Consider the following 25,227-nt stretch of genomic DNA (forward strand, 5'->3'; position numbering starts at 1 on the left):
CATAGGCTATTTGAAAATAGCTTGTTTGTGTTTTTGGGGTATACTTCTTCTGCCACTGTGGATGAGCAAGTGTTGGGGTTTGGAAGCACTAGTTTTTATTAACTGGAGTGGTCGGGTCCCGCTGCTGCCTCCTGCATTATGTGCAAATGCGAAACAGCCTAACAGGTGGTACGTGGGCCGTTCAGTGAACAGGTGGTACGTGGGCCGTTCAGTGAAGTCGACGAGTGCTTCCAAACTTAAGAAGTTTTCTGACAGAAAGTAGCTCAATTATGTCTTGTCTACGGTGGATTTTTATGAAAACAAATGCTTGGCAGATTGAAAGAGGATAATTCAAGCTTTATTAAAAAAAATCTAAAGTTGCAAATTGCGGCTTGACTATAGAAGAGTGTTTCTTTGGTTTGGTTCTTACCTAGATCAGGAATTCCGAATTTGAGTTTATTTGCCATTTATGTGGGCACAAATCATTCCAGTATTAGCCGACTCCTGACTGCCAAGATGCGACACTCAAAACAAGGTCTTCTTGAATATGCTTCATGTCAATTTGGCATCGACTCCACTTCCAGCCATCGATTGAGCACATAGGCTACAGTACACACTTTCTTTTGAATGAATAGGCTACCAGAGCCAGCTCTGTCTGCACACACCACTAGAGGGTGCGTTCTGGACGTGTATAACGCTACTGGAGCATTAGGTAACATGAGGAGTGTGTGAGTGAAACACTAGACAGTCTAGACTAGAGGGCAAGGAAATTGGAATGCTCCTAAATATGAGGCCCTCGTTTACTATGAAAATACATGAATACAACAACCGATTGAGGTTTGAAATATAGGCTACCAACTCACATTTGACTGCACCCTTCATTTTATGATTTTATCACACATTAGATGTAGATCTCCTCTCCGTCATCAGCACCGGGTACATCCCATAGCCCGGAGCGGCGCTGCCTGGCAGGCGCGCCATCGACCATAAATTAATTAATCGATTCTTGAAATTACCTTCCCAAAATGATGTTCACTTCAGTCAAGGGGTTGGTGGTGGTGGGTAGACTAAGTATTGTAATAGATAACCTATAATAAATCAAATAAAAACATTATTTTGGTAGAATTTTCTGTTTTATATGGTTGGTTGGAATAAACATGGAATAAACCTAGACTAGACCTTGACTTTCATTACGGCTGGAGAGATAAGATCAGAGGAAAGAATGTGTAGCCTCAGCTTGGCATCAGAGGTTGCTTAGAAACCAACTATAGCCAATCACGGGCCAGCCGTCCATCCATACACACTATGGGATCTATTCTACACTATCTATGTTTTGGGGTGCCTTCATGTTTTGTAGCTTAGCTAGCTCTGGTACTGACTATCTCTAGTCGTTGTTGCAAACTCGGTATTGTGACTTTAATGTGGGTAACTTGAAGCCCAGCTAAATTACATGCTAGCTTCACTGTGCTAACAGTACACTGGTCACAGGTCAGCCGCTGCTGCACTAACTTATGCGCTTTAGGGCATCTTGACACCGATTTGATGAGTGTTTATCTTTTAGCATGCCTGCTAATTGCGTCGAGGGGCTCGCCGGAGGACTTTACTAGTTAAGGTAGACGTGGTAAACATTCCCAACTACCTGCTAGCGGAGCTGCTACACCAGGAGCAGGTCTGTAGGAGGAGATATAGCTTGTATTATTGCCGGGTGGTGGATCTACATGTCTGCCTCCCAGCCACACAGCGGATTGCAAAAGAGCAGAAACCTTGCAGTTCATGTTTCGACAAGAAGTCAATCCTGCGTCTTTTATTCCGTCTCGTTCTTATCTTTTCCCACAAGAGAAGAGGAACATGTCCAGGTATAACATCTACAGTCTTTTAGACTGGGTGTACGGCGGCGTGGACCCTAAGTTCGAGGGCAACGGGGGCCCCGAATGTGCCGCCTTTCTCGCGCCTCAGCAGCGCATCAGTGAGACCCTGGTGATCGTTGTCATCTCTGTTGTGGAGATCGCCTTGGCACTGAGGAACATCAACGTCTCGAAAGAACTCAAAGTGAACGGAAAGGACTGTGCAAAGACGAAGGAGGACAGCCTAGGGAAGAACCTGTTGCTCGTTGCTCTGTGTATGACTTTTGGAGTAGAGGTCGGGTTCAAATTTGCGACCAAAACCGTGATCTACCTCCTGAACCCATGTCATGTTGTGACCATGGTACAGGTAAGCATTGCACACGTTTCTAGCCTTGTTGATTGAATTCCTTAGTGTTATATATATATATATATATATATATATATATATATATATATATATATAAAAGACATCATGTATTTGTATGTGTGGTGCTGAAGTGGTACTCTAAAACGTTGAAGCATACATTTAGTTCTTAGCCTCATTATCATCAATGACAACATATGGAACATACCATAGCTGTAGGCGCCTATAGTCGTTAGAAACTGTATAGTCAAATGAGCAAAGCAACCCAGCACCAACAGTATTTGAAAATGTAGGTGAGTCTACTAGAAAGAATTTGCAAACATTTGTTTAGATGTCACAGAGCTGGGTTGTCAAACCACAATTATTTGCATATTTTTTGTAGCTCATGCAATAAACGTCACGGAAATCAGTGATCATGTTAGAGCAGGACAGATTAATCAGTATTTATTAATATAAACATTAATTGGGAAATGGAAAAACAAGTCAATGACTGGTGAATAAACTTCTCCCAGCTCTGACCAAGTTGTGGAGACATTACAGCGCATGTCTAATTTCGTTGGACATTATGAAGTTCTGCATACATTTTGAACAATTTCTGCAGGAAAATCTATATTGATTACAAAAGTAAGAATAATTGAGAAAATGTCCTTTTTCTCAGTCTAATAATACTCATTTCCCCACATCCTACCTGTTGAGCTCTACTCTGAAAGGCATGGGATTCTGGGAAGTGTACTTCCAGTTATTCCAAGGGTATGTGACTGCAATGGAGAAAAACCTGTTGTTCCATGGTTAGTGTGAGTTGCTTTGAGTCAACATTTATGACTATGTATATGTAAGAGGTCATTTATGTGACCAGTTAGTCAGCCAGTTAGGTTCAGTCGCTGAAAGTACACTGAACTGCAGTCTTTGTTGGACAGGAAACCATCTAATTATTGTGTGATATCCTTTTATGAGCCATACTGCGAAATTAGAACCTGAAATGTAACTGCAAATAAAAAATGTGTTGTCACCACCTCTACTCAGCAGAAGCTTTGCCCAACACCTTTTTTGGAAATTTCTTTTGCATTTTGAAAGTATTGAGACACAGAGCCAGACCACATCTGTGTAATGAGGAACACAATGCAATGTAACGGTTTCCCATTTAAGCAATCAAAAGGTGTAATCAATCAGAGAGCCCTTTTAGCATGAGCCTAGAGAGAAGTTGTTGAGAGAGAGGGGAGCAAGCAAAATTTGTACAAAGGGTAGACTGAATGTTTACTTTTGTAAAATAAGTATTTCCTTTGTGAGAATAAAGAAGTATCTCTATTATGCCTTATACGGGGCTTGACACTGACTTTTTGAGGCACATAAGTCATTTGTCCGGAGCACGAGCACACAAATAGGCCTACATTTTAAATCAACTATCTGTAAGTTGCTTTTACCCTAGATTAGAATGTCTATGATCTTACATATATTTCATGTATTCCAAATACACAGCCATAGATCGGTCCTATCTGCGCACGGTTACCAGACTGACCTTGTCGGCATTTAAACTTAGCACTGCCTGTGCACCCACCCAATAATTAATTCCTAAGACTTGAAGTTTTTATATTTTCAGTCTAGCTTTTCCTCATGTAAAAGTGGCGATATTTTAAATAACGCATGTTTCAACACAACTTTCACAACTAGAGGACAATATCTGACTCAAAGTCTTGTAGTATACATGCAGTGCTACAAGTTTACGCTGACGTGGTCAGTCTGCAAACTGCTCTGATAGGACTGATATGGCTGTGTATTTGGTATTTGGAATACATGAAATGTATGTAAGATTACAGAAGGGCTAATAACAATATTGGAAAGGTGATGATTAGGAAAGCCACACAATAATGTCAGACAATATTGTTGGCTGGTATGAGCGTCACGGAAAAAGCGCCACAAAAGAGTCACTTGTCCAACGGACAAGTACAATTTTAATGCACTTGTCCGGGAAGATTTAATACTTGTCCCGGACAAGCCTTAAGTATTCAATCAATCAAACAAAAACAGGACTGAGTTGTCCACTTATTTAACAAATCGGTGGGAAATCTAGCTGAAGCAGACACAGGAAAGAGGGTTCTGGCTTTATTTGAAACTAATAGCCAAGGAAACAATTTGGGTCCAGAGATTGTAAACAATTTGATCATTATACAGCACCACACATTTACATGAGAGTGGAAATAAATTTAAAGTGATGATTCAGGAGTATAAGAATTGAAAGTACAATATTTTGAGGTAGTGGCCATTGGTCTGCTGTTGGTGTCAATGAGAGAGTTTGTGTAAAACAATGTTGTAAAGGAAATGGGGAAGTCGGATGGCCCCTCCCCTTAGTTTTTCTGTTCTTACTGAAGGGAACAATAGGAAAGCAGATAGTACAGTACAGTACAGTGCTGGTATTTGGAACAACAGGGACAAATGTGGATCTTCCCCACAAGGCCATGCACACATTAACGTGCAGTCTAAAAGGTTTATCTGGCTAGATCAGATTTCATTGGAAACATTGTTAAATATTCTGACTGTGTACAAGTGCCGGAAATCCTTATAATAGCTGGATTAAGTATGCTATTATGTATTAGAACTTAGAAGTTTTAATAAAGTGCTGAACATTTCTTTACTTTATTTAATTAGTGTAGAAAGATTATTGACACATCATCAAATGCTCTCACATGTATAGCATAATGTTATGACATTGTTTAATAGCCTAGTTGTTATTTTATAGTATAATATTTCTGTACTGGAACAGACATTGAGGTACTTTAAATTGAATGTGCTTGACTTTGTCTTTGGAAAGCTTATAAAATCCTTAACAGCCTCATATAAACTCTGATACAGCCCGGCAGTTGGAAAGTGGCAGGAAACCAATCATTTCTCAAAATGAACCTCTACTTGAAGAGACACAACCAGGATTAGGAAGTACAGTTCTGCAATTCACTGACTAGCTGTGACTCTAGTTTGACTGGTGGGTGATAGCGGTGAAATGGAAAGTTCTTTCTGCAGATGGTGCTGCCATGTGGGAAGGCCCTCTAGCTACCAGGGACCAGCATGTAACGGTTTGTGCCGGTTAACTTGGCTTTTGAAGGCACTCCAATTAAAGAATGTTTTGATCTTACACTTTTCTTTATTGTAATGCTTTAACATGCTCATCGTGCTCCTTCACCTTATGTGACCTCATTTCGCGGGATTTGTTTATCCGATTCTGAATGAGAGAAATTGCGCGAAAACTCCCTGCTTACATCATTCTGACAACTCCCTGCATGACATATTTTGTTGTGTGATGTAACTCATAAGGCCTTTTTTACCTTGTTTTACCTAGTGTAACTAGCTTAACAATCCCAATATGTATCGACCAATCTTTTGATTTACTGTAACAATATGCAATTTGACATTTGGAGCTGTCCTTCACCTCACATAATTGTACGTGTGTAACTATGATGAGACGACAACCATGTCTAGTTGAGTGAGTTTTGGGTAATGTAGGATTGTTGTGCCGCTGGTGACTCAGACCTAATTGCAGGGCTGTGGATTTAGACTTTGGCACAGGAGCTGACAGGGCCTGTGTTGCAGGTTATGTCATGTCTTGTCTCGCTCCATATCTTACATTTCTCAGCGATAGCCCCAGGGTCGCAGATAGCATTTCATAACTGGGGGGGACATATTTGGGGGCTATCTGCGTGCGCGGAAAAGTTCATAAGGAGGGGGGGATATCCCCCCCACTTTTGCGCATAATTACGCAGATTTTTCCTCGTGTTTTTTAGCGGATTTCACAGCAAAACACTGCCAACACAGCAAAACACATGTAGCCACGGTACATGGCTTTTTTTGGAGGGGATAATCCCTCCTTCTCATGAAACTGAGGGGGTCGATCCACCCCTGCCCCCTCCACCCCCCCTATCTGCTCGCCTGCCCTTTTCAAATAAACTTCATGGAAAAGGATTAGCATTGGCAGCTTCAGCCATCATACAGAGGAGTTGGCCCTCCTTGACAAAGTGCTGTTTTTATTTAAAGTAGTATTTTGGATAAGCAAGCACATATGCAAATTGAGTCAATCCTGTCAGAATTGAATTATGTGGGAATTCATCTCTTGTTGTGCTGTTTGAGTGTTTTGAAATGCAACTGCATGCATGTTGCCAAATGGTACATTTGTTTTGAATACATAGAATGACATTGAGTTGTCCTGCTTAAGAGAACTATGCTTCTTAATTTGTTGGAACAGGAAATTGGAATAAACTTTCTGTGTATTTATACATGCATTTTCTGTACTGTTCTGTACTGTACTGTACTGTATACTGTTCTTAGAATTTGACTTGGTCTTTGTTTAAGGACAAGATGAAGGAGAGGTACTGTTTAAACACCCAGGCAGGTATACAAACACAGCTAGCATGCATAACCTTCAAATATCAAAGGGGTGTCAAAAGTGCAGCCCGCGGGCTAAATGTGACCCTGGGACGAAATTCATATGGCCCGCGGCTTCATACCTGAATTGTATTATGAACAGACTTGTATGGGACATTTTTACATTGAAGATTTATTTTACCTGGGGATTTCCCAGAGTATAATTTATTAATTTGTTCCTTGTTCCTTGTATTTCTTTTGTTTATTTTTTACCTTGCATGCCTGATTACATTTGTAATGTGACATAAGGCTGATAAAGGGCTGAGTTACACTTTTTGTTCACAGCACACACCTGACAAAAGACCATTCATATTAAATATTGATGATGATGATCATGATAGTTAAATAGAATCATTTAAATGTGATGCATATGTATTTATCTGTGTTCTGTGACTTTGTTATAGTCCGAAGCTACATTATGTCAGGAGATGTAGTTAGTTGGCCCTTGGGTGTTTTAATATTTTCTAATATGGCCCCCTTTGAAAAAAGTTTGGAAACCCCTGTTTAAGGCCTAGCAGCACATAACCCCCACCCTCATCCACCTACACTGGCTTCCAGTTAAATTCACCATCACCTACAATTTTGCCTCCCTCCTCTTCACTTACAAATCTCTCTGCACCCTGCCTTGCTCCCAGTCCTCAGACATGGGTCTCCTCTCCACCCCTTGCACAAGCTTGCAAACTATTGTGGACAGAGCTTTCAGTGTGGCAACCCCCTCCCTCTGGATCCAGCTCCAGTCAGCAGTGATGGAAACATGACACTTGGGTACACACCCACATTTTTCCCCCTTTTTCCAGTTCAGTGCTACTGTGAGAGAACTTCTCCTAATTTCAGGGAAAGAGGAAATAAGGAGACCAAGTGCCCTACAGTGCAAATAGTCTTATAGTGAGAACAGCGTAGGCCTACCAAATGCAGGGCCAGCGATAGCTACTCAGATGGTCCCACGGATCCTGCATAGATTGAAAAAGAGAATCCTAGATTCCACAGAGATTAGTCATTAATTCCTTCACTTGACAGTTAATATTCTGTATTCTGCAGACTTTAGAAAACATAAAATGACTTACTTCAGGAGATCATATCTTTCATGACACTTTGGCTCTGTGTGCTTGTCACATTTACTCTTCACCCATATTGCAGGGCACTTTGAACTCTAAACATTATCTCACTATCTTAGTTGGAGTGTTTTTCCCAGTCTGTGAATAACATGTTTTTGTTTTCACATCCATTTGGCCTTGTGTTCTTTTACTCTCTTCAGTCTACAAATTACTTATGACTACATCGCCCAATATTCATGTTTCCTGGACTTTCAGATAAGCTTTATTATTGATATCAAACCGGATCGCTGATTTCTTTTTCTTTTTTTGCTTGCTTTTCCTTCTTCAGTGATCCTAGCTGGGTTTGCACATGCGCAGTGCCATTCACTTCTTGTATACAGCCAGACTAAAATGCTGAATAACTCTAAATCTATATCATCAAGCTAATTCTAAACTTTACAACTAAAAGGTTTTATTACTATTTTGGGTGAATTACAATTGTAATCAGATTACTTCCAGGGATATTCTACATTTTGGCTGACCGCCAAAATATAAAATTCAGACTGAGTGTCAGGCTAACCTATACTAGCATAAACCTTTATTTTGGGATTATGGTTCACTTTGAAAATTTCCTTTTTGCTGGCTGAAATCACTATGATGACACACACAGGTGTAGGTCCAGAAAAGTCATAGAGGCAGAGAATGAGATGTAATCATGCATTTTTTTAATTTGACATTTTCCCTGTCTTCCACAACAGATCTTCTTATTGGCTTGTCCGCCAGGTAAAACAGCGATGGTTGTTTTCAGGTGAGTACGACGAGACTAATGTACATAGTAAAAATAGCAAATAGCAAAAATTGTCTTGAGACAAAATCTTTTAACCAAACTTAATCTCAGTCACTCGCTTTAACATTCCTAATAATAATGTCTAGAGTGTGAGTCCAGAGTATGTTAACTTTATAACTGGGTTGTGAATAGTGTTGTATAAACAAATGTTGTTTTGGCTACATCCCACATGTCATTACTACATGCATGATCTGTAACCATACACCAACAGCCACATACGGAGAGTTTAAAGTGGAATTAAACCTTTAGCCATTATTGTGAGTTTTCTGCCAACGGTTAATCACTTACTTAAAGTTAAACACTCTTATTAAACAGTTCTGAGTTGGTTCTGTACTTAGACCTTCTTTCTGTCTACACCAAATCTCTTTGCCAAAGAATTTCCCAAACAAATATATTTTTTTCCATGTGTAATTTCAGGCTTCAGGTTCACATGTTGAACGGTGCTTTATTGGCTCTCATGTTCCCTGTGGTTAACACTAGACTGGTAAGTAGCCTACTATTAAATCTGAAAACTCTTCAAATATCTTGAACATCTTATGGTTGACATAAGCGTTCCCAGCTCACTAATATCATTGTCTATTGTGCAAGAGTCCCGTCACCCAAAGCCAGTCATTGTGAATGCTGCAGCATGCTTGGTCTTCAACCAGCCAAATGTCTCCCCACTTTTCCACTCCCTCAATTGGCTCCCGGTTGTTCCCCGTTACTGTCTGAGTACAAAACTCTGATGCTGGCCTTCAAAGCAACCAACAGGGTTCCCACAGTCATACAATTCCTGAGAATGTTTTGAAATTAGAAATAACTTTTTCCAGTACTGGAAAAGTTTTGAAGGTCCTGGAATTTTATTAAGGATCCTGGAAGAATATTTGGCTATGCATTGTTTGGGTAATTAGTTTGTAAATAAACATTTCCAATACATTTTTACACGAAATATGTAACAAAAGTAGTTTTTTTCTCTGAACGGGCTGCGTGATTGCAGCATAATGTACAGTATAGGACGTGACAAAAAGAACAGCTCTACGTCTACAAGCTCACAGTTCGCTTCAGAAGTTCAGTGTGATGCATAGTTAGCTTGTAGGTCTGTTCCTTGGTCATGTGACACCAACCTATGCAGCTGCAGAGCATGAGCGGAGCGGTGAGAGAATTGCGCTGACTTATTGTTATATAGTCCTGGCAATTGGGTTAAATATCCTGGAAAAGTTCTGAAATTTCATTGGAAAAAATGTGTGTTAACCCTGAACCAAAGGTATGGCACCCCCCATATCTACAAAGTCTGATCAGACCCTAGTACAACCCGCCTTGCGCGCTCAGATCAGCCAACACAGGGAGGCTGGCAGAACATTACAATTTACAATTTAGGCATTTAGCAGACGCTCTTAATCCAGAGCGACTTACATTTAAGCAAGAACAAAAGCATGGGAATACATCACATAAAAGTATTTATCATGGAACATGCGTAAGCTAAGAAAGTAACAGTGGAATATCTATATAATGAAACTATACATACACTATACATATAAACTATACATATTTACTACTATGCTATACATATGTACTATGGCGTGCTATGACTAAATACAATACAATTATAGCGCTGTCTACATAACATGCTATAAGTCTGTATCAAATGCTATCTAAGCCAACATAAATGCTATCTAAGGGGTTAGGGTAAGTGCTATGGGCCATGATGGAGTCTGAAAAGGTGGGTTTTCAGGCTACGGTGGAAGATTGGGAGTGATGCTGCAGTTCTGACTGCAATGGGAAGTGCATTCCACAGTTTTGGAGCCAGAAGGGAGAAGAGTTTGGGACGTGTGGAGCGTTGTCCCGGCGTTTTTAGTGAGGGTACTTCCAGCTTCCCTGCGTTGGCTGATCTGAGTGCGCGGGAGGGTTTGTAGGGTTCAATCATACTTGTAAGATATGGGGGAGCCATACCTTTGGTTGCTTTGAATGCCAGCATCAGAGTTTTGTATTCTGTGCGGGCAGCGACCGGGAGCCAGTGGAGGGAGCGGAGCAGGGGGGAGACATGTGAGAATTTTGGCTGGTTGAAGACCAAGCGAGCTGCTGCATTTTGGATCAGCTGGAGAGGCTTAAGTGCACATGCTGGTAGGCCAGTAAGGAGGGAGTTACAATAGTCGAGTTTTGACAAGACTGTTGTCTGGATTAGGAGCTGGGCTGATTCCTGGGTGAGGAACGGTCTAATTCGTCGTATGTTATAGAGTGTGAACCTACAGGATCGAGTGACAGCTGTGATGTGAGCTTTGAACGAGAGCTGACTGTCCAGGACAACACCAAGATTCCTGGCTGTTGGGACAGACGTTACCAGGGCGTTGTCTACGGAAATAGTTAGCTCCCGCATAGGGCAGGACTTAGCTGGGAAGAAGAGAAGCTCAGTCTTGTCTGGGTTCAGCTTGAGATGGTTGGAGGACATCCACTGTGAGATGTCAGCCAGGCATGCAGTGATGCGCTCTTCCACCTGAGTGGTAGAGGGGGGGAAGGATAGGAACAGTTGTGTGTCATCGGCGTAGCAGTGATAGGATATATTGTGAGCAGAGATGATAGTGCCAAGGGATTTAGTGTACAGTGAGAAAACATTCACTAAAACAGCCAGGACAACGCTCCTGTCTCCAAAACTATGGAATGAACTTCCCATTGCAATCAGAACTTCAGACTCACTCCCAATCTTCTACCACAGTCTGAAAACCGACCACTTCAGACTCCATTTTAGCCCGTAGCACTTGCACTAGCCTCGACAATCTTACAGGCGTATGCCAAGGCTAAACTTATGTAATTTACATAGCATTTTATGTAGACATAGCACTCTATAGTGTATGTAAGTAAGTAAGTAAGTAGCTTTACTCTACAGTTTAACTTTTTATACTGTAAGACAGATGCTAGGTTCTTAGCTCCCTTAATATTCTTGATGACAATTTTTGTATGTATTTGAAGTATTACCATGTGTTGTTCTGGCTTACTGTAAATCGCTCTGGATTCAGAGCATCTGCTAAACTCCTAAATTGTAAAGTGTAATTGTGGTTTGGTCACTGTCCATTTAATGTTAAGCTCACATTGTCTTCCTCAGCCTGGGGGTGATGTCAAATGCCCCCATTAGTCAGTTAACAGCATATACCGATTAGTAGTGAATAGTGATCAAAGAGACTGATAGCCGATATTAAAAAACAATATTATATATTATTATAAAAAATAAAATAAAACGTTTCCTTTAACAATACTTTCACAAATGTCCTAGCCTGGTGAAACCACTCCCCCTGCTGGACAACATTTCCATGCAGCCAGAAGGGAGAGTCTGGGCTCTCTCGGGCAGAGACGATGTACTCCGAACCAGTTTTGTTCTGAGTAATATGCGGCCGCTAGAGGCGGGATCAACGTGAGATTGATGACATATTGAAGCGCTGCCACAGCGCAAATGTAAACACAACCTAACAAGACTACAACTCGAAATTATTATGGAGATATCAGAACTGTTTCCGGTTCATCGTTTCTGCCAGAGAGAGCCCAGATGCAGGCAGGAGGAGGGAACTTGTGAACTCAATACTGCCGCAATCTGGTGGAGTCAGGTTACAAATTCCCACCCTGGCACCAATAACAATATATTATATATTATGCTGTATCATTTCAGTGGACTACTCCCATTCAACAGCACCAGTTGCAGAGAGGAGCACATAAATCGGGTTTTCCTCCGAATTACGATATCGTTAATATCGGTGATATCGGTGCCGATAATCGGTTGATCTCTAACATATAGACATGACTTTACAAACCCCAAAAGTATTGAATCTGTGAGCATATAGCTTGTAAACTTGGTTTCTTATTGCTTGTGTGCATGTTATGTGTACGTTATGTGTGTTGAGAGTAGTTTTGAGAGATCTCTCTCTCTGCTGTCTTGTCCGTCTGTAAAGCAGAAGCAGTAATGCTTTATTTATTCTGCTTTATTCTGTTATTTCTTCATTCCGTCTCTTTGCTGTTATTTAATCAGAATAAAGCTGAAATGCTGTATTTAAACAAACACACACTGCAATATGTCTTTATAGACATGTATTTCCATAAAGGCCATTCCAGCACACTTCTGCATTAATTTATTAAAACAGAGGTGGACATTTTTGTAACAAGGACTGCTGTCAATATGAATAATAGATATGTACTACATATAGATATATTTGTCTTGTAGCCTACATTTCAGGTAACAATGTTATTTGAGACAAAACAGAATGGGACCCTTTACAGAGTAAGACGATTAAGTCATGTGTGAAACATGTAAAGAATGTAGTGTAAGGTTAGTAGTTTTAATAATACTTTATTTGTATAGCACCTTTCATGACATGAAATGCAGTACAAAGTGCTTTACAGAGCAATGGAGAAAAAAGCAAGGCATAAAACAAAATCATAGCAGTAATGCAATACAGTGAGGACATGAATAACAACAAAGAATTTAAAAGCAATAGTGTAGAAGAAGAGCTGCGCTTTCAAAATGGCTGACGAAGGTAGAGTGGGAGTTTGTTCCACGCCGTCAGCCCGTAGAAGCAGAAAGCTGCTTCACTGTGTGTTTTAGTTTTAGGCACATTGAGCAGGCCAGCAGTGGAGGACCTGAGGGGGCGGTTTGGGACATATCTAGGCAGACAGTCATGTAGGTAGTAAGGTGCGTGACCACTGAGAGCTTTATGAACAAGTAAAATAATTTTAAAATCAATCCTAAAAACAACCGGAAGCCAATGCAGTGAAGCTAAAACTGGATTGATATGTTTTCTCATCTTAGATTTAGTTAAAACTGGCTGCCACATTTTGGACAAGTTGTAATCTGTCAGTTGTTTTCTTTGGCAGTCCAGAAAAACGTGCATTGCAGTAATCAAGCCGAGGAAAAAAAAAGCGGTGGATCAGCGTTTTTGCATCATCCAATGACAGACAGGCTCTGATTCGGGCAATATTTCTAAGGTGAAAAAAGGCAATCTTGGTAACATGATTAATTTGTGAATTAAAAAGGAAATTATGAAATAGAAGTTTAGATATAAGTGTTCTTTCGTTCCCTCAGCTTTGTTTGTTCTCTTGTTGAGCTCTATGTTCTTTTGTCTTTGTTGTTTTCTCTCTTTTTTATTTGATGTAATCATGGTGAAATTAATGGTTGGTAGCAGCATCAATTAGACGTTTTTTTAAATGATAGATAGGGGCAGGTATCAATAAGATTTATCTTCTTCCTGCTCCTTTTCTGTTATGGAATATGTACAAAAAAAAAAAAAAAAAAGTACAACGTAAAATGAATATAATCATGTAAAACCATAACTGAAATGAAATAAATAAATATTAAATTAAATTAAATGAAAATTCAATTCAGAATCAATAATGACCCCCAAGTTCTTTACTGTACTGTTACTTTCTACAGTCAGGTTGCCAAGTCTGCTTATTAGTGTGGCAACCAGACTATAGTAAAACACTTTATTATTTCTAGAGTAACTTATTATTATTATTATGGAGTAACTAGAGTAACTTATTTTGACGCACTACTCCCACAGTTTTGACTGTACGCACTTGAGCCATATGTCAAATCGGGAATCGTGTGCTTGCTCATTGCTAAGAGAAATGTATATTTTAATTATTCGTGCATAAAATTTCCCCATTGACATGAATGGGAAAATACGAAAACTCGCATTCAAGTATTTTTTCCTCAGAGATGGTAAGTGCTATAGTTAAAAAAATTGGAGGGGAGGTTCATAATAATTACTAAAATTAATTAACTTATTATATCAGTCGGCCTCATGGTGGCGCTATAACAGCCCACTTTACGTTTTGGCTTAGAACTCTTGAACTGTAGGTCGTAATATCAAATTTCCTTTTTCCGTCAGGATAGATTTTCCGCCATTTAGAATTTTCTTCAAAAAACACTTTTTGATCCTCCACCTGCATATTTTGTCCAAATCGCACAAAGGTCGGTACACATGATCTCCGGACCTATCCGATTAAAACTGGCAGAGTTTTGATAGTCCGTATCGTTCGGCCGTATTCGGTTTCCGAAGTTAGTGGCAGGGGCCTATTTTACAAAGAATGCCACAAATCACGAACGGAATGTCCAATCCATCCCAAATTTGAATCACATGTCGCGGGCAATTCCAGCATGAGCGGGGGGGCCTATATAAGCAATTGGGGCAACCACACTTTGCAAATTTTCAAATTGTGACTAGTTATTGATTATTGCTGCTCACTAGAACCGATTATGAGAACTTCTGTCTTATCCTCATTTAGCTTGAGAAAGTTCTCACTCATCCAGCATTTGATGCTAGTCGCTAAATGCTAGACAGACAGGTCAACGGGTCTAATCTAGCACAGGGATAATCTGGTTTTGTCACTGTTTTTTGACAAATGGAGAACTTTAGTTTCAACTATGATTTATATGCTTCATTCATCAAATCATGCTCATTCATCAATCATGCTGTGTTGTGCTGAAAATAGCCTACTGTAGTGTACAAGCTCATGGCTGGCATCGCAATGCGCCGTGAGCTTGTAGATGTGTGTGTGTTGACTCAAAACAAAAGTATGACAGAGTATAAAGTTTTACACTGGGTAAATTAACTGAGGTGGTTCATTTCTGCTATACTCAGCTTCCGTTTGAGAAGGAGGTCTACTACATCCAACATTCCATGCTCTACCTGGTGCCTGTTTACCTGTTCAGGAAAGGTGGTGAGTTTCATTCTTGTAACAACTTTTGTTGTCATATTCAGTTTTAATTTGAACTTGAACCCTCTATTCTGGGGGCAACAGTCCCTGCAACAAGCTCACAACTCGGTTTGGTGTAGATGGAAACAAGTACAAAGTTAAAAAAAAAGAAACATTTTGGTTAAATTTATTTGTACACTCTCCAGAGTTAAAGGGTCATTTCACCGTTGGAAGAAACTCCAGTCACTCAATGTTAATAGTATTTGTAGTTGATAACAGTAGCACAATTTGACATTTGCACTCTATGGCCAGAAACATAATGAAGTCTTTGTGTTTGACTAGGGTTTGACTGGATTGCTAGATTGCAACAATGACCATAATGCTTTGGTGCATTGCCCCACCTAGTCATGTTGTTTGTGTGTTTGTCTGACTGAGACAACATTGTAGTCCAGGAAGGAAGTGAGACCAATGTCTGAGTCATCAGATATTTGAAATACTAAAATATCTAAAAACACATATTACACACACAAAAGCCCCAGGAAAGTGTTTCTTGTGTCCCAAACAGACGTTGTGAAATGAAAAAAGAAAATCACACTTTTAGACCATATCCATGGTCATCATCAGAGGCGGACTTACCATTGGGCTAGGGTGGGCTAGCCCAATGGTATTACAGCTGATGATGATTACAGAAATACTCAGTTTTCTCATTCAAGATGACATCCAGACAGTGTATTTAAACTTAATCAGCACACTAAAATATGTATCTGAAAACATTATAGGTTAGAATTAAGCCACATAGTAGCTGCATGCTCGGTATGACTTGTAAACAACAAATAGCCTGAAGGGGAGCGTACCTGTTCCCCAAGTTCTATGTTCCCCACCATGCAATGTTGGGGGGGGGGCGATACATCGGGAAGGAATCTTTTTACCTTTATTTTATTATTTTTGCATTTTTTACAATGCCATAACCCCTAAAAATTAGTCATTTAGGTAGTAGGCCTACAGCAGCACACATACACACACACACACACACACACACACACACACACAAGCCTGCTCCATATAACTTCCAGCACTACGGCGGTTTCATGTTTTTTAACTGACTTGCTGCTGTCATTCTGGAAGTGTCGGCATGCAAAACAAAATACTTTTGAAACTGAATATTCCATCATCCACGCTTGCTTCTTGTAATAAAAGGTGGAAAACAAACGTTTGGTTTTTCCAAATTACTTTGTGGGGAATTCCTGTAGGCTGCTTTGGACAACCGTGTTTTTCCCCAAGATCATGATCCACCTCCACTGATGGTCCCGGGGGGCCGGGTATGTTGTAAACTGCCTTTTACTTTTGCCAAGTTGACTAGGTAGGAAGACGTCAGAGGTGGGTTGGTACCTGTGTGTCTGACTGACTGACTCACCTCCGTCGCAGGTCATTATGAAAATATAATAATGACTACTCTAAAATTAATAGAACTTGGGGTCATGTGATCAGTGACATAGGGAAGGTGTATTCTGCAAGCCAAATAGTACACCTTCTGTATGTCACTGATCACATGACCCCGAGTTTTAGACCTCAACTCTAGGCAACTCAAATGGTGGGATTCGACCTTGTGATTTATTATTTCCTGTAAGGTATATTAATGACATACCGGTAGATCAATGTTGGAAATGAGTGGTATTCCCCTTCAAGTCGGTGGTTCTCAAAGTGGGGACCCACAGGGGTCCTTGAGGGGGTTCCAGCAGAAAATGTGTTTATATAGCATTCAAATATAAAAGTACATCACAATGTATATCTGCTATTAAAAAAAGGGGGGAAAAAAAGTATTTTTAAAAATACAAATCTAGTATGGGGTCCCAGGCACAAAATATTTTCAGATGGCGGTCAGCGGCCAAATACATATTAATTTGAGGGTCCTTGACATGGAACAAGTTTGAGAGACTGGTTTAAGTGAGGTGTTGTGTGTATCCCTGGCACATGCTCGTCGTTCTCATTCTTCCATCTGCAAAATGATACCAGGCGGACAAATCACACACCACCCTTCTCAATAACACTTTCTTCCCATAGGCAATCATTTTGCACCCATATGCATGTTGTTGTTGTCACAGTAATGTCACCGTGGAACGTGGAATACACAATGTTGCTGTGGGCCAGGAACCTTGTATGTCCACATTTCATCTTTTGTCATAAATTAAAGTTATTGTAAGTCATGTTTTATGTTTATTTTTGTTTATTTTGTGTGAAAGGTTTAAAGCTCTATATTCAGATAGTAATCATTACTGTATATAGATAAAGTGTTTGTTCAATAACGGGGGTCTCCACTTCTCTCCAGCTCTTTAATAATCAGAAAATATATTCTCAGGTGGGTTGCAAATTTCACCTAATCAGGAGATTAGGGATGTTAACAATCAATTAAACGTAAGGATTAACAATTAATTTAATTATTTGGTTCTATATCAGTGGGCGGTTTTCTGTGAATGTAATGCTGTCTGCGACTGCGTGCATGCGGCCAAAGAACGCACATGTGGGCCGGCTTGTAGGTCTGCTATTTTTGAAAAATTGTGAAATGTGGCGCAGATTTTTGCTTCTGGGGAAGTCCCTGGAACAACATATTTTCAGGTGGGGGTCGGCGGCCAAATACATATATTTTTGGGGGTCCTTGACATGAAAATGTTTGAGAACGACTGACATAGAATCACGGTTTTTCAAAAAACGGTCAGGATTTTGAATAATAATAATAAACTTTATTTATATAGCACCTTTCATACATAAATGTAGCTCAAAGTGCTTTACAGAGTAGAAAAGATAATAAAAACAAAAGCAAAACAAAACAGCATTAAAACAGGCATGCAGTTAAAACAATAGGACAATAACGCAGTGTCAAATCAGGAGAAGGCAGTGGTACAAAGATAAGAACAGATCAAATAAGGCAACGACATTAAAAAACAAGCAGTAAAACAATACAGTGAGGACGTGAATAACAAAAAATAAAAGATCACTTAAAAGCAATGTTGTAGAGGTGGGTCTTGAGCTGAGCTTTAAAAATGTCTACAGAGGCTGCCAGGCGAAGGTACAGTGGGAGCTTGTTCCATGCCGACGGCCCGTAGAAGCAAAAAGCTGCTTCCCCCGTATTTTTTAGTTGCCATTTTTTTAGGCAAAGCGAGCAGGCCAGCAGTGGAAGACCTTAGGGGCTGGTTTGGGACATATTTAGGCAGGCAGTCATGTAGGTAGGAAGGTGCGAGACCATTGAGAGCTTTATAGACAAGTAAAATAATTTTAAAATCAATCCTAAAAACAACAGGAAGCCAGTGCAGTGATGCCAAAACTGGAGTAATGTTCTCTCATCTTAGTTCTAGTTACAACTCTAGCTGCTGCATTTTGGACAAGTTGTAGTCTGTCAGTTGTTTTCTTAGGCAGTCCTGAAAAGAGCGCATTGCAGTAGTCAAGCCGAGAAAAAACAAAGGCGTGGATTAGCGTTTTTGCATCATCCAAGGACAAATAGGCTCTGATTCGTGCAATATTTCGAAGGTGAAAAAAGGCAATCTTGGTAACATGATTAATGTGTGAATTAAAATTCAATTCAGAATCAATAATAGCCCCCAGGTTCTTTACTGTACTGTTACTTTCTACAGTCAGGTTGCCAAGCCTGCTTATTATTGATTCTTTCTGCTCGCTAGAACCGATTATGAGAACTTCTGTCTTATCCTCATTTAGCTTGAGAAAGTTGTCACTCATCCAACATTTGATGCTAGACAGACAGGTCAGCAGTGGGTCTAATGCACAGGGATCATCTGGGGCCACAGAAAGATATAGTTGGGTATCATCAGCATAGAAATGAAAATTGACTCCGTGATTGGTACTCAGTTCGCCCAATGGCAGTATGTACAAGGAGAAAAGCAGAGGACCAAGAATCGAGCCCTGTGGAATACCAGAACTGATGTCGTGTTTGTCTGAGTCAAACTCGGCTAGATTGACAAAGTAACTTCTGTTTGATAGGTAGGAGGAGAACCAGGACAGGGCCGTACCAGACAGGCCTATCCAGTGCTCCAGACGCTGTATTAAAATTGAATGACATTTAGAAGACATTTTATAGAATCGAGCTCAGGTCTAAATGGGTTAAATGCATTTTCTGTTGGAAGACCTCCGTTACTGAAGAAACACTACTACTGCAATGATTACTATCAGAATATGGAGCTACTTAACATTATTTTAACAAAAAAAGAGCACTTACTGCACCTTTATTCCCTTACTGCATTTTATACCTTGTCATATGATAGTAGTGCTATGAGCTTGTAGATCGTCTATTTTCACTATTTTTGCCCTAAATGGGGACACCAGGTCAAAATACTAACGAGCTTGTGATTAAATTATAGCTAACACATAATTTTTCCCCCTATTTACTGAAAATGATCGATTTGGGTTTTGGCCATGATTTTCGACCAACAGCAACAATATAATGTAGCCTATACGTTATGAGTGCTTTGTGTATGCAGTCCATCCATGTAGGTGTTCTTTGTTGGATTTGGGATGGTGTGTCCTTGTGTGTGAAGGCAGAGCGAGCCAGAGAACAACTGAACAAGAATGTCATTGTATTATTATGCACATGTTAATGAACTTGAACTTAAACACCTCATCCTGGTGCTAGGAGAGAGTAATAAAGAAGCTGTGTCTATCATGGCACCATAACACTTTCTCCATGTGAAGTGTGGATTTAATTGGAAACAGCCACACTGGATATCAGGATGGAATATCTGAGTCATTGTTTCCTCTACAATGTAGAAGCAACAAAACTCCTTTTTACTCCTCCCTTGTAACATGACATGGCAGCACAACAAAAGGAAATATTCAACTTGTCCCAGTTAGGCTCACAGTCATGCAGAAATAAGGAGTGTCTTTGTGTCCGGGTGTCTGTAATGGTTTGTTTTCTATTACCATGGCAAAGCATTTCTCTATTGTTGGGGAGGGATGCATGAATGGTATGCTTAGCTTTGATGTCTCAGTGTTGTACAGTAGGCTCTGTTTTGTTGCCTCTGCTACCAGTTAAATCCGCTCCCTTTATATAATATATGAAGGAAAAGTGAGTGGAAATGCAGAACATTTAGTTTCTCCGCTGTCTAAGAAGGCAACAGTGGGCAGAGATTGCATTTAGGATAGACTGTGCTCAACAAGAAATCTCTTAAGAAGAGAATACCAGCACTCACAGACATGTCATTTAAGGCACTTTTAATATTTTATGGTTGGCATGGTATGCTGCAGACAGCACAACGTATGCGTTTCGGCCATGGTTTCGGCTTGGAGCCTTCGTCAGCGTTGCATACTATAAATAACAGGAAGTGTCACTTTTATAATGTCCGGGGGGTACGACACCTTCCCTTGTCTGTGTCGATATAAACAACATTCAGACAAAACCCAAAAGTGCAATCATAATGGAGCAAAATACACAGTATTAAAGGTATATTCAGTGATTTCACTTAATTCAAATATCACTTATTTTTTTGTTTTGTTGTGATAATCCTCCCTACTATAGAGTGTGCTGGCCATATAAGGAGTTCCTCCCTGTCCCCAGTTAACCCCTGGGGGTCAAAAAACCTTAGGTTTCGTTTTTGACTCTCTATCCTGATTGGACGAAAGGCTGGGTCCCACAGCCAAAAACGAAACCTAAGGTTTTTTGAGTGAAATCACTGAATATACCTTTAATATGAGAAACTATGAATATTAATGGAGCATTTTATGCCCGTCTCCAAGTTCTTTAGCCAATAATTATGCAGGTACACTGCACATAATGAAAGATTCAATGTGCAAAATGGGCATAAATAGCCCTTGATGAGGGGGGGGGGGGTTGTTCAGGACATTGCAGGTAGTAGAAAATATATAATGTGCAAAATTAGCTGCAAAGTTTTTTCTTTTTTTGACAAGACAGGTTGAGCAACAAACCACATGTCCGTGAGTGCTGGTGTTCTCTTCTTAGAGATTTCTTGTTAAACTTTCCCCGATCGAGCACCCGGTAAGAATGTATAGAGAAATGTATAGGAAACTACGACTTAATGTCATTGTCAAACGACATACATGTGCTTGTCCACTAATTTACCTTGAGAAAACGACTACAAAAAAGGAAAGGAGGACAATTTGGAACCATTCTTGACTTTGTAGAAGAGGACAACATGGGTCAAATCATACCAAATGTGTGGGGCCAATACTGATATTAGGGAGCAAAACAATTTCAATAGTCAATATGAATAGATATTCATATATTCACATTATATAAGCACATTATGTAAATACCATTAGGACCTCCTGTGCATCCCCTATGCCAGTTCCCTCTTAACCATCAACACCGGCGTAGGGTCCATTGGGCCACGCGGGCCGTGGCCCAGTCAGTTTAGCTTGCCCAGTCTAACTTCGAGGAGAGGGGGACAGGTTCGAACATGTGTTAAGCCCCATTCACATTGCAGAAGCTAGCTTCTGCTTTAGCTTCGTGGTCCCATGTTATCTCTATGCAGAGCAGCTTTTGCGTTTTGAAGCTTGGAATTAACAGCTTTTTTTAATCTGAACGGGGCTTTAAGCATGAATTGAAAACACTCAAGGGAGTCGACATGGGTTGGTTTGTTTGGTTATTGAAAGAAATGGAAACAACATGCACTTCCTCAACCCGAACTTTGGGCAGACTAACAGTAAAAGGACAACATAAATAAAGCTTGCACATTGAGGGCTCTCCAATAATTGGTTTGTTTGGTTGCCTGTGCTCGATGAATAGGTTTATTGTATTATGTTTCCCACCTGCAGACAGTGTCTTAGTTTTTTTTTTTTTCCCTCATGATATCTGCCACTAGGGTACTATAGTATTTATCAAGCAAGACTTTCTGGATTTTATTTTGTATACTTTGTATCACCTGCACTGTACTAAAGAACACCTGTCATATGAGCCGTCAGAACCATGCTTTAATTAACGGTTAAGGCATAGTTTGTTTTACAGGTTTGCATGATGCTTGTTTTACAGGTTAGGTTAAGGCTTAACCTAACCTGTAAAACAAGTAGCCCATCAGCGGCCATCGACCCCAGGCTCTGCGAAAAAAGTAGCCCCGTTGACTACTGAGAAAATGAAAAGGGATGTGGGGTTGGGTTCTCAATCTCCTAAAAGATGTGCACTGTGCAAATATGACCGACAAGCACAGACAGACAAATAATAGTTGTTGTGATTGTGTCTTTCTGCAGGTGTGTACAAACCTGAGCCACTGGGTGACATGTGGTGGGCTCTTCTATCCACTGGCATTCTCTTCCTGTACCATTTCCTCTTCCTGCAGGGTCTAGGCCTGGTAAGATGGAGCCATCTACTGGATACACATAATAGTCCATCATGAAAATATTATGTTTAATTCGGGGGTTTGGGGAAATTCTGTTGTTTTAGGCCAATCGGTAATGACAAGTGTACAGTGAACTAAATGCTATCAAATGCCACTGTCAAATCTGATGTTTTTTTTTTCTGTGAAAAGGTTTAACAATTTAATGATCTTTTATCAGAAATGATTATTAAACCTTGTTTAATGTACTTAAAGGACAACTTTCGTTTTTTTCAACCAAGGTTCATGTTTTAGGTTGTTATTAGAGAAATTAAAAGATGAGTGTTATTTTTTTTTTTCATTTGCTGCTTTCTTTCATTTTAGGGATTTTAGCTGTTTTTGATAGGGGGGCGGGGGCATTCGAGCATGGGGCTAAATTGGTATTATTTTACAAAATATTATGGCCATTTATTTATTTTTTATTTACTATAGTCCTAATAAACCCCAGGAAATTACATCTGGCCACAAAGAAATAACAGTATCTACTGAATGTGAAGGTAGCCTACTGGGGGGAAGCCACACTGTGTGTCATAGGCTCAATATGTCAGTTTGACACATTCAGTAGAACTCGTGATCTTTTGTGGCCAAATGAAATTTCCTGGGGTTTATTAGGAACTATAGTAAATAATTAAAAAAGAAATCGCTATAAAATGTTGTAAAAAAATACATATTTAGCCCCATGCTCGAATGCCCCCGCCCCCTGTCAAAAACAGCTAAAATCCCTAAAACTAAAGAAAACAGCAAATGAAAAAATGAAATAACTCTCTAATAACAACCTAAAACATGAACCTTGGTTGAAAAAAAACTAAAGTTGTCCTTTAATAAAACATGTACCAATTAGGCCTTGCAACTCAAATCACTCCTTTCTCTCCCTATAGTCCCTATCGCATTTTCTTTCTCTTCCAGGTTACCGAGGTCAATCTCAACAACATGCTGTGCCCAGCTGTGTCGGACCCATTCTACGGCCCCTGGTATCGGGTTTGGGCTGCAGGGCACCAGACCCTACTGACACTGATTCACGGGAAGGCTCTTACCATCCTATCCCAGCATACTGGTCCAGTGTGCAGACACTTGGCAGATTCTGTCAGACTACGCAACAAGAAGGTTGACTGAACGTTCCTGAAGATGCTCCCAGATGAAGCCTTTCACTCCAATCGCCTGTTTTCTTTTCTGTTTTTTATGAATCCTTTAACACACTTCAGTTTTTACTGTAACAAATGCGCATTTCAGGGTCAGTGAATAAATGTCATTCCTTTTTAGTATTATAGCTGGCTTGCCCGCATACTTGAATGCACAAACACAATAGGAAGGGACTAACGGTAAACATTGTGGAGTTGACCATATTTAGCCTTTGCCGTCTTTTGAGGGACTGAATTTGTCCAGGATGAGTAAGTGAAATTGTAAGAGAAAACATCTTCACGCTGCCTTTTTGTCAATGCAATCTTCTAAGGAAAGAACATGGGGCTATCTCCATTTTGTCACTCCTAAAACTGTAATTGTTAAACTTCAATTATCTGCGATAACTACACCAGTTAGTATGTATGTTAGTGGGTGAAGTTGCCGGTTCATTTATATTAAGTTACATTTTCAGTATATGTAAAATATTGATATATAAATGTTATAAGTTGTTTATAGATCGTCTTAAGTGTCCATGATCCAAGTAGCATTCTATTGGCCATTTGTGTCCACCTCTTCGTCTGTGCTGTCATGACTAAAAATAGAAGCTCACATGGTTAAATATGTTTTATGGTGTGTACAAGTGATATGCATCTGTCCCCACTTGACCTACTCAACGGTTGAGGTTAAATAGGAAGGAATAAGCCAGGTTAATGAACAGGAGAGAAGTTTGCAGTTTCTACTGCTCCTCAGTCTTTTCGGTTATGATCATAATGATCACTGGCACTTGGTTTCTTTTTCTTTATTTTATCTTTCTTTTTTGTATTGACATTCAAAGGGATATGTAAGAGAAGAACAGTGCAGTATAGAGTACACTGCTTATTTTTCTGTAAGTCAGTGTCTTGTAACTTTCAAAAAAATATGACTGTGTGCCAAGCCAAGGTTGATCTCTGACTAGACTAGTCGAAACTGGTGTTGCTGCTGCTTAACCAATTGAAACCTAGTGTTCCTATTTTGGGCATGCCATTATAGGCAAAGGTCCCCCCCCCCCCCCCCCCCCCCCCCCCAAAAAAAAGGTTTACAAGCTCACAACACCTTGCATCGTGATGTGAACTTGTGAGCATGGTTATGAGCTTGTAGATCTGCTATTTTCGCCTTGACAAAGTTAACAAGTGGTTAACATTGCTGGTTAGCCTACCATAAAGGGCAGCCTAATTTAAGTTTAACATGTTCAATGTTAACAAGTTACATGTTTTTATGCCTGAAAAAGAAAACCTGCCGATACTGTGCATGGAGCCTTTTCTGAATATATTTATTTAAAATCCCTGTTCTAAAATAAGTATGCAATTGAAAATAGGAAAACTTTATTCATTGTGTCCCAATTCTATGTATGAGGAATGTGTGTATTGTAACGCATATTTAACTGTATACAAACTAATATTCAATTTTAAAGAAAAAAGGGATAAAATAAACTTTTGTATTTTTATGTGTACTGTGTTGTATTGAACAATAAAGGTGATTTCAGCACTCATGCTCTCAATCATTTTTTATTAATTTATTATAGGACATTACGTCTGCATGTGTGAATGGAAGTTAGGCCTATTCCTGATTTTGAACAAACATCACTTTAAGGGTGTAGATTAATTGT

General features: G+C 39.8%; 1 protein-coding gene across 2 annotated transcripts; it reads left to right on the top strand.

Moving 5' to 3' along the window:
- Window positions 1–1,340: 1,340 nt before the first annotated feature.
- Window positions 1,341–25,108, top strand: tmem164 (transmembrane protein 164). 2 transcript variants are annotated; one of them, XM_083771633.1, is made up of 6 exons: window positions 1,341–2,190; window positions 8,387–8,436; window positions 8,893–8,959; window positions 15,078–15,156; window positions 22,339–22,439; window positions 23,370–25,108. In XM_083771633.1, the coding sequence occupies exons 1-6, from the start codon at window positions 1,753–1,755 to the stop codon at window positions 23,574–23,576; spliced, it is 942 nt and encodes a 313-aa protein (XP_083627759.1). In that variant the 5' UTR covers window positions 1,341–1,752; the 3' UTR covers window positions 23,577–25,108. The 2 variants fall into 2 exon arrangements, with proteins under 2 accessions (XP_083627759.1, XP_083627760.1); XM_083771634.1 differs by having other exon boundaries at window positions 15,078–15,153.
- Window positions 25,109–25,227: the final 119 nt, after the last annotated feature.

Source organism: Protomyctophum parallelum (assembly GCF_964188405.1).
Source record: "Protomyctophum parallelum genome assembly, chromosome: 1".
Lineage (NCBI taxonomy): Eukaryota > Metazoa > Chordata > Actinopteri > Myctophiformes > Myctophidae > Protomyctophum > Protomyctophum parallelum.